This window comes from Propithecus coquereli, unplaced genomic scaffold (assembly GCF_000956105.1).
Source record: "Propithecus coquereli isolate 6110/MARCELLA unplaced genomic scaffold, Pcoq_1.0 Scaffold533, whole genome shotgun sequence".
Lineage (NCBI taxonomy): Eukaryota > Metazoa > Chordata > Mammalia > Primates > Indriidae > Propithecus > Propithecus coquereli.
This window is the reverse complement of record NW_012151208.1, coordinates 2,687,157-2,698,199: the sequence shown is the minus strand read 5'-3', so window position 1 is coordinate 2,698,199 and position 11,043 is coordinate 2,687,157. Positions and strand designations below refer to the sequence as shown.

Sequence of the window (11,043 nt, the reverse complement as noted above, 5' to 3'; positions counted from 1 at the left end):
CAAATACAAAAGAAAGAGAAGTGTTGTCACCCAAGGAACAATGTTCCCCCTTTTGGAAAATAAAGATTCCTCCTTCAAATTTAAATAAAGCTTTAACAAGACTGTCAAACAATATATGGTACACAAAAGATACTACACTGTTACATAAAAATATAAAAATTATGAAGTTCTTCCTCTGCAACAGAATAAACACACACATTAAGGGTTTTATTTTTGATAACAGTTCTTAAGGTAAAGGTGCCTTAGAAAAATGAAATTAAAATGCTGAGTTTATCACACCCTTATTGGGTAAGAAATAAAATTATCAGGTAGAGGAATATAAAAATCCTATATTTTCCTCTGTATCACAAATTAGCTGCTTCTCAAGAAAAAATATATTTTCTTGTATCTTCAAAAACGAAGAATCCTTAAAATCAAAACATTCTATTCTAAATACAAACAGGTTTTAGTGTCTTAACTACAAGCTATGGCTAAAGTAGCTATTACTTACACACTTCTGGCAAATTAAAATAACTTAATATTTATTGTAATTACAGGCCTCAGCTGACCATACTATGGCATCTTTTTTTCAACTGCAAAGTGCAATTATCTTGAGTCAATAAATTGTGGCTTTTCTGGTCTACTATATTGTCTAATGCAGCAGAACACCAAACAAATCACCCTGCTACAACCACACCCTACCTCACACACAGATGTGGTGTAAGAGAACCAGTCCACCCTAGTCAGCATCAGCATCCTCCAACCTTTCTCCTCTCTGAGACACAGTCAACTCCTACCTGTGCACCTACTAGGAATTCCAAGGCTTTGGGCAACTGCAAAATGACTGCATCCCACTCTTAACCTCCGAAAATTAAAAGAACCCTGAGCACAGTGGCTGCTCCATCAACCTGTATTCAAAATGTGTAAATGTCTTGGAAACAGCCTGTAAATGTGTATTAAATCACCTCTGGCCTCCCCAGACAGATCTCTGACTTTCCAAGGAAAGCAATAAGCAAGCAAACTAAGACTGATTTAAAGTAAATGTTTACAGAACTGTAGCTTTCTGACAGCCCCCACAGAGAAGCAGCACTCATACTTCTGTTAATACTTTACATAAAAGTTAGCTGAAGAGCTAGCTGCACTCGCCCTGAGAGGGGTCGACAATCCACTCTCCCTATCAGTATTCCCTCCTTTTATTCCCAAGTTTCCCCTTTATTGTAGAGTCTGGAAACAAACAAGCTTATTAATGGGGGTAAAGGATTCCACGAACTATTTTTCCTCAACAGTGAACATACATTTTCCTTGGATATTCTGGGATCCTCATTAAATTAAAACTTCGTCTATTTGTAAGAAAAAGTTGTGGCCGGGTACTGTAGTTCACACCTGTAATCCTAGTACTCTGGGAGACCACAGTGGGAGGATCACTTGAGGTCCAGAGTTCGAGACCAGCCTAAACAAGAGCAAGACCCTGTCTCTACTAAAAATAGAAAAAAATTAGCCAGGCATGGTAGTGTGTGCCTGTAGTACCAGCTACTTAGGAGGCTGAGGCAGGAGGATCACTTGAGCCCAGGAATTTGAGGTTGCTGTGAGCCAGGCTGACGCCACGGCACTCTAGCCCAGGAGACAGAGTGAGACTCTGTCTCGGAAAAAAAAAAGAAAAAAAAAAGAAAAAGTTGTTATCCCTTCCTGGCTGAATACATTCTGTTAAAAGTCCAACTTTGTATACTCTTTACCTTTTGCCAGTATTTCTTCCCTAACTCGCTGCTTCTCGACTGCTGCCTCCATTCCTTCTTTTGATGCTCTGAACCGCCTCGAACGCTGCTGGTTCATTTTAGCACGTGGTGCCTGAAAACATGTATTTCATATTCACATAATGATAATAAAAATATTCATAAATACATCAGTATGTTATTCTGAATCAGCCATTCTTATAAAAGTAGTAAATTAAAACGGAAGAAAAGTTAAGTATTAATAATATGCCTAATAATCCTTTCATGACAGACAATAGATCCTGAGAACTTAAATATGGACGAAGAATCTGAAAGCTAAGTTCAATCAGGTGAGTGAGTGACATGTGAAATGGACAAAAATCCTACAAAGCACTTCATACTGCAAGGCCCACAGCCTAATGCCAGTTCCCCTGGCTTAGGGTGCTTCAAAACAGTCCTCCTGCCCCCACAAATGTTCACTTTATTTAAAGATCCAGTAAGCATTTCATGAGTGGTTACCATAGAACCACGATTAGGAAGACCTTCCTTATGTCTATACATAAAAGCAAGGATGGTCTCCAAATGGGATTCATGATGTCCCATGAAAGCAACAGAAAAACTATTTATTCTTGACCTGCAGGACCTCAATGCACTTCTATTTTGTATTTCCCACGATAAGGTTCATAATTATCACTGTCTTTTCCATAAGGCACAGCAGTTACAAAAGGAGCAATGTTTTAACCAAAAGTACTTTTAAATTCATCCTAACCAGATGCAATTTAAAACACTGATAAGCCTGAATAAACTGAACTGGACTGTAAGATTTTAGAAGTTACTAAACCGAATTATGAGGTTGGAAGGAACTCTGGAATATCCTGTGTATATTTAAATATAAGTTACCTTATATTCTCTTTAAACAGTTCCCTTTTCTGTAAAATGAGACCATCTAATGTAGCCCTCCCAAGCACTAAGTTCTATGATCTACATTTACACATAAAAATGTATGTATACACATGCACATATACATACACATACAAACATGCACATATTTCATATTTGATCTAGCAGTAAGGGCACACCGGAATAAAATTAAAATTTAGCTGAATGTAAACTGGAATATGCTCTAAACAAGACATATTCCTGTTCTCTTTATTCTTTATTCCAGTCTAACTGCAACTTAACAAGTTATCAGGTAGCCGAGATTTTTCATTGAGTAAAAAGAACCTCACAGAAAAGTTAATCTCAGGTTTGAAGTTTTCTGGATTTTCAAAATCATTCCATTAGCCACTGGGATGTACTAAACCTAAAAGAAAGAGAATCTACTTGCATATGGCTAAATAAATTTAGGGCATGCATCCCCCACCACCACCCATCAATCTCTAACTATTCTTCACCATTAAAGACATATGACAAAAGCCACCTCCTATCTCCTAACTCCCTCAGTAGCGCTGACTTCATCCCTCAACACTTTGCATGTGTTATCTAGTGCCTCTAAAGCCTATAAGTAACTCACACATTTATCTATATCTCCCTCCCTTTGATGGTAAGCCCTTCAAAAACGAGGGCAGTCACCAATATCTCCAGCATTTCACAGTACCCGGCACCAAACAGACACTAAATAACATTTGAATGAATAAATGAAGTATGAGGTTTTCATTCTTAAATTCACCACTGTCAACCAGACACTGGGAACACAGCAAAAACGAAAATGGAAGCTTCTAAATGAACTATCTTAGCACTTACCACTCCATCTATTGCCATGTAGAGAAGTCGTCTCGGTCTTACAATACTGAAAAGTCTGTCAATATACTCAAAAATTGCAACCATCATTTCATCTTCGTTTTTTGGTGCTGGTCTATAATGACAAGCAAACAATGTAATATAATGTAGTATTTCCTCTGTGATTTGTGGTATCAGTGACAAAAATAGGTTACGTACTTGTCTTCGGGATGAGTACAGGGATGGATGATTCCATTCATATCCAAATATAGATTATCAAACTCCACATCATTGGGATTAGGTTTACTGGCATCAACTGGAATCTTTACACCACTGCATTCCTTTGGCTATGAGGAAGTGATAATTAATAGTAGTTTGATTGTTCATGTCTAAAAATGACAGATCCTAGGCTCAGTATGAACCTGTGTTTCATTACTGAACTGGAAATAAAACACTTCAAGTAACCTTTAAATTATAAAATAAGTTATCTTATTCCACAAAGCAAACTGAAGCAGATATTTCATCTTTACAAAGTGATGGCTTCTATCACAAGTTAATTTGACAAGGTGGGCAATGTATCAAATTCCCATATCATCCAATTGTCCAAGTGAGAAATCATGGGAGTCATCTTAGAATTCATTTCCCTCATCACTCACATCAGTAAGTCCTGGCAATGCAACCTAAAAAAAATGTCTCTCCACTTCATCTCCTTTCGCTATCACTACCATGAACAATATGAGGTTATCATCTCTCACCTAAAAGATCACAAGCTTTGTAGAGAAACTCCCTGGTCTCCAGACGACCCTCTACACTGTCAGAGTTCCCTTTCTGAAACATATGTGTCTGTGTCTTAATCTTGCCTAATTTTTCCAATGATTCCCACAGCAAGTAGTAACCAGTGAGCCTGGAATCTCGCTAGTCTCCTGTCCTGCCACAATACTGCTGAAGCCCGTTCAATCTGTCCTAAGTTTCTAGAAAATGCTCTTTCATCTCTCGATGCCTTTGCATAATGCTGCTTCTCTCAGAATCCCTTCTTCCTGTCTGCCAACACTCACTTCCTGAAATCTTACTGATTTTCCAGGGTCTAGACTCAGATCAAACATCACTCACTTTATAATACTTTGTAAACATCTCCCAAGAAATTAACTGCTCCTATTGCATTTCCTTAGAATTTAGCTTATTCATTTATAGCATTTCCATACTTTTATAATTAATTTATCATCCTAATCCAGCTACACCATGAGGTCTTCAAAAGGTAAGGGCTTATTCATTCCCAGAGGTACTCGATTATATTTTTATACATGATATTACCTCTGTTTTTTTCTTCCAGAGCTTCAGCAAAAGATTAAGAACGTGAGATCCACTTTTTACATTTATTAATAATAAAAGTCACTTAAAAAATAACAGTTCCCCAGACATATACAAAGTATCACTCGCGACAGTAAAAACTGTAAACAATTTAAAAGCCCATCATACATTAATACACGCTACATCATGTAGCTCAAAAACAGTATGCTAAGTAAAAGAAGCCAGCTGCAAAAGACCACACACTGTACAATCCCATTTATATAAAATAGAACAGACAAAATTATAGAGACAGAAAATAGATAAATGGTTGCTTCAAGCTGAGGGTAGGGAAAGGATGAGAGAGATGCCAATTGCTTTTGGGAGTGATCAAATGTTCTAAAATTAGAACATTTGATGGTTGATGGTGATGGCTGCACAACTCTGTGAAAACAGTAAAAACTACTGAATTATACAGTTGAAGCAGGTGAATTTCAAGATATATAAACTGTATTTCAACAAAGCTGTTAAAAAATAAATAAAAATCAAAGATCAACTTAATTGGGGGGTAAAAAGCCGATCAAGAAGAGAATGTATTAATAAACTATGGTATGTCCATTTACTGGAATGCCAGGCACGAGTGAGACTCAAAGAACTAGAGCTGGATGGTCACAAATACACTCCTGAGCCAAAAATGCAAGCTGCAGAAGAACATATATGGCATACCACTTGTAGAAAGTTATGAAATAGATAAAACAACATTAGCTACTGTTCAGGGATTGATACATACACAATGATAGCATAGTGAAAAGCAAGGGAATGAGAAACAAAAGTTTCAGGATAGTGGTTATCTTTGAAAGAGGGAGGGAACGGAATAAGACTGGGCTTCAATTTGTATTTATAATTGGGGAGAAAGGATACCAAAAGGGACTTAAGATGAAACAGGGAAGAAATTATTAGACAGTGTTATGTACATACATGCTGGGAATCAACAAAGAGAGGCTTGACTAGAAGCAGTGTGTGCTGAGGTAAGTGGTAAGGAAAGCAGGAAGTCAATTCTTGGTGGGGGGAGGGTCTATGGAAGAAGATACCTTGATAACCCCCAAACAAAAACAAACTCTATGAAGGCAAGAGGTTCTCTGCCTCTCCATCTAACCTCCACACCCCAAAGTCCACACCATCCTGTACCATGCAGCCATTACATTCAGGAAAATCAAGACTCATTCTTTGTGCCCCATAAGAAGACCGACAGTAAATATTTTAGGTTTGTTGGCCATATGATCACAGCTGCAACAACTCATATGTGTCTTTGTAGAGTGAAAGCAGCCATGTGCCCTAGTGCTTAGCACAGAAGTAGGCATATTGCAGCTCTTCATATTGAATGTAGCATTTTTACTTCAACTATCTAGAAAAAAATATAGTACAGGGAAGGTAGCATAGGTGGGTCCTAATTTTGAGAAAAAGAGCTCCAGGCATTTCCAATAAAAAAAAAAATTGAATATATTTTCCCCTCAAGAGTACTGTAGATGTGTTCAACACATTTTCTACATAAATTTAGAATTCCTTTCTTCAAGAAAAGATTTTGATGCTCAACAAAGGAACTCACTCCTCAATAGCCTTGTCAAATACAATACCAACGTTGTCTCCTGTTGGGTGAAAGAGAGATCCTTAATCAAAGGCCAGCTAAAAGGAGAACCACTTTGAACTCTAAAACCAATTTATTTCAAATAATAACTCTTCATTATCATTTGGATTCCCCAGATGACAGATTGAGCACTCACTGCATCTTCCCTTTCTACCCCAAGACCATATAAAAGACTAAACAAATACACAAACAAATCAATTGCACTGCTATGATAGAAAAGCAGAAGCAGAACCTTCTGTGGCTGAGAAATCATGAAGGATGCCTGAAATACATGGAACCAATATCTCTCACTGAAGATGGAGTGCAGCACCTGCAACACGTGAGAGGAGATACGCTGCCAAAGGTGAGTGAACACAAGAGGGCTCCTGACCTCTTCAGAGAGATCAAGGGACAGCTTCTGAATGATCCATCAGCATCACTCACAGAAACTGTCAGGTGGATCAACCTTTGCCCTCTCCTCTTCCCTCACCCATCAGGTGCCATGTGAGCCAGGCAACTTGAGACAGACTCCCCAGAGAACATAAGAGCTTGGGTTAGAAGGGCAGTGCAGTGCCCTAGCTGACTAGAAATTCCCCAAGGGACCAGGAAGCACCCCTACCAGAAGGCTGGCAGTCAAGGTAGCTCTGCCTAGCAGGAAGCCCACTCCTTCTCTATCTACTTCATGGTAAGAGCAGGAGATACACGTATCCCAAATAGACATTTGGGATATTATTCTATTTGTGCATGAAAATGCTAATTAAGATAAAGAAGGTATTTAAAGAAGATATTACAAATATATAAACAGTGATGTCTGTGTAAAAATACATTACATGGGTTTTGAAGTAAATCTCTAAAACGAATTTCATGCCAACCCACTGTTCCAATCAACCACTGCTGTCAGCAGGAACCACTACTAGGTAGACACATTTTTGTTTAAACCTGCACAAGATTTAACAGCAACATTAGAAAAATCATGAATCATGTCTGAGCTTCCAGGGTAATAAGAGTATCCCACTGATGGAAGTCAGACACCAAACTATACAACTCAGTTTTAGATTTCCCTTAAAGCAGCCTGGAACTACAAAAACATAAAATGTGGATGATATTTTGGGGAGAAACAGCCAAAAGCCTAATGAAAACTTCAAATGACAGTATTTTGGCTTAAAGCCTAATGAAAACTTCAAATGACAGTATTTTGGCTTAAAGCCTAATGAAAACTTCAAATGACAGTATTTTGGCTTAAAAATTCAATCTGTAAGTTTTGATGTAGTTGCCAAATAGGACATTTGAACACTTGTGGGTGATCAGTTTTTTTTTCAAGTAATATGTGTGTTAGATCTTCATTTGTATACAATGTTAGTGAACAAGGACTAATAATTATCTCTAACATTTATGGAACACTTAAAATGAGACAAGCACTGTTCTAAGGACTTTTACTTGTGGAGTATTCCATTCTATCCTCACAACAACCTTGTGAGGTCTGGAGTATCCCAATTACAATGGAGAACACAAATGCTTAGAGGGGTTAGCATTAACCCAGGTTAACCCAGCACTGCCAGGTTCAGAAACTAGGATTTAAATCCATGACCTCCAAGCTAGTATCTTAGCCAGTACGTTAGTCTGATTAATTGTAATTTCACTAGATTCAAAGCAATTTGTGCTGAGAACTACAGCAAGTACTATGGAGGATACAAAATATGCAAGATGTGTGAAATTGATCCTCGCTCTCCAAGACATAAAATCATTTCAGAGAGATCTGATTCCAACATGACAATGTGAGAAGCTTCACTTATCTGCTCCCCAATGAAATTGGTGAAAATTATTGTAAAAACAAAAACATTTCAAGCCCTTGAAAATGGACCTAAGGGCAAACAGCAACCTAATCAAGAAAGCCTATGAAGATTTTAAAACCGACTTAATTTGCAAAAGTGCATGACATTACATGTCTTGAGTTGTTCAAAAAAAAAGAAAGGAAAAAAAGTACACAGTTTAGTTTTAAACCTAAAGGCACTCTCAAGAACGGTGAAAGCCGTGGTGAAAAGCAATTGGCAGGAGACTCCTGGATCTAATGAAGATACAGCCTAGAGGCCAGTTATTATAGTTTGCAGGAGAGAACTGGGGAATAAGAAAGCTGAGAGAAGCCTTTCCTGGGGTTGTCACAAATACCAAACACTAACCTCAGAACTAATCCTGGAAGAAGCCAAAATTCCACTGGACTAGTTTGTAGAAGAATTTATACACCAGGGCATTGGTGAAAATAATAAAGCAATGGGACCAAGTAGTGGAGTTTCATTGCTGGGTGTGATCAGGGAAAAAGTGGGCGAGAGCCCTACCTGTACCACTGTCATCCCAGGGTGGCTGTGGGCATGCCCCAAACTGCATCCCCGCCCGCCCCCAGGAAAACCATCAGAGGTATAATACAATAGGGAAGAAACACACTTCATTAAAATAATCTAGCCAGTCAACAAACAAATAAACAACTACATAACAATAAGAAGCCCTAGAAGGGTGGAGGTGGGGGGGCGCAGTGAAGACAAATAGCCAGAGTTGCTACAATATACTATCTAAAATGTCCTGTTTGCAAAAAAAAATTGCCAGGTATGCAAAAAACAATACAAAACAAAAATAAAAACAAACCAAGAAAGTATGACTCATATCCTAGGAAAAAAGCTAGCAACACAAACTACCTGTGAGAGTGACCAGATGTTGGATTTAACACAAAGATTTTAACATAGCCACTATAAATATGCTCACAGAATTAAAGTATGATTAAAGTAGTAAAGGAAGATATGATGACAATTCATATCAAATAGGAAATATCAACAGAGATAAAAATCATTAAAAAGAAAAAGAACCAAATGGAAACATTAGAGCTCAAAAGTAATAAAACAAACTCACTACAAGGCTGGGCACAGTGGCTCATGCCTGTAATCCCAGCACTTTGGAAGGCCAAGGCAGGAGAATCACTTGAGGCCACCAGGAGTTCAAGACCAGCCTGGGCAACATGGTGAGACTCTCTCAACAAAAAAAAAATTAGCAAGGCATGGTGGCACATACTTGTAGTCCTCCCTATTCAAGGGGCTGAGGCAAGAGGATCACTTGAGCCCAGGAGTTTGAGGCTGCAGTGAGCTACAATGGCACCACTGCACTCCAGCCTGGGTGACAGAGCGAGACTCTATCTCTAAAATAAAATTTAAAGCTTTTATTCGTCAAAAGACACCATCGAGAAAGTGGGAAGATAACTCACAGAATGGGAGAAAAATATATGCAAATCATATATTTAATACGGGTTTTATATTCAGAATATATTAAAAAACTTTATAATTCAATAATAAAAAGACAATCCAATTTAAAATGTAAAAAATCTAAATAGACATTTCTCTAAAAAAGATACACAAGTGGCCAATAAGCACTTGAAAAGATGTTCAACATCATTGTTATCAGGAAAATGCAAATCAAAACCACATAAGATACCACTTCACACACCCACCAGGATGGCTAAAGCCAAAAAGACAGTAACAAGTGTGAGCAAGTGCAGGACAGTTCTCTGGGTAGCCTTAGAACAACTCAGTTCTCCACCCTTTCTTGTAGTTCTCAAGAATAACTGTAGAATGTGACGAAATGCAATATCCTGAAATAGAAAAGAACTGCCTGAAAGTGCCCAGGCCTTGTTCTTGTCTCTCCCAGGGAATGTATCAATAACATCTGGAGTTAGGGAAGAACTTGTTGGAATAGCCTGGGCTTTGTTTCTCTCTCCCCTGAAAGCGGCATGTGCTCCAAAGCTTTAGCCCAGTGAATCGCACTGCCTACACTGGGCTGCCTTTGGGGTCCCTCAGCTGCAATGGCAAGCGGGACTTGCAACTGAGACTCCATCTGCCCCAGGCATCTTTCCTGAGCCTTCGGAAACTGACTCGCAATAAATCCTAGGCTTCTGTTGTTCCTCACTTTCTATATGTAAATAATAAAACCTCTTCATATAACTTATCGTATACAGATGTTCTATCTTACCAGACAAGTTGGTAACCAGTACACAACAAACCTGCTTCACTATAAGAATGTGGAAAAATTGGAACCTTTATACACTGCTGATGGTATTATAAAATAGTGCCGCCACTTTGGAAAAGAGTCTGGCAGTTACTTAAATGCTTAAACACAGAGTTACCCTATGACCCAGCAATACCACTCCTATGCATGTACTCAAGAGAAATGAAAACATGTCCACACAGAAACTTGTACATAAATTTTTAAAACAGCATTATTCCTAATAGCCAGAAGATAAAAACAACTCAAATGTTCACCAACAGACAAATGGATAAACAAAATGTGCTATACTCACACAATGACATATTATTTGATCATAAAAAAATAATGAAGTACTGATATATGCTACAATATGATGAACCTTGAAAGCACAATGCTCAGTGAAAGAAGCCAGCCAGAAACATACAATATGATTCTTCTCATAGGAAAGTCCAAAGTAGGAAAATCTATACAGATAGAAACAAATTAATGGTTGCTTAGCACTGGGAGAAGAGGGAACAGCAGATGGAGAGATGATAGTTAGAGAGTACAGGTTTCTTTCCGAGGTGAAGAAAATGGTCTAAAATTGACTGTGGTTACGGCTACACACATCTGTGAACGTAATAAAAACCTCGGAATTGCCCCTGCCCATGGAAAAATTGTCTTCCATGAAACTGGTCCTCCGTGCCAACAAGGTTGGGGACCACT

General features: G+C 38.3%; 1 protein-coding gene across 1 annotated transcript in view; it reads right to left on the bottom strand.

Annotated features, from left to right (window-relative positions):
* Window positions 1-11,043, bottom strand: part of XRN2 (5'-3' exoribonuclease 2) — an 84,054-nt gene that overhangs the window by 65,169 nt on the left and 7,842 nt on the right. The window contains exons 2-4 of the mRNA XM_012657204.1: window positions 3,627-3,754; window positions 3,432-3,543; window positions 1,697-1,824 (exon numbers count right to left, since the gene is read on the bottom strand). Of these exons, the coding sequence (XP_012512658.1) occupies window positions 1,697-1,824; window positions 3,432-3,543; window positions 3,627-3,754 (368 nt within the window). The remainder of the gene's footprint in view (window positions 1-1,696; window positions 1,825-3,431; window positions 3,544-3,626; window positions 3,755-11,043) is intronic.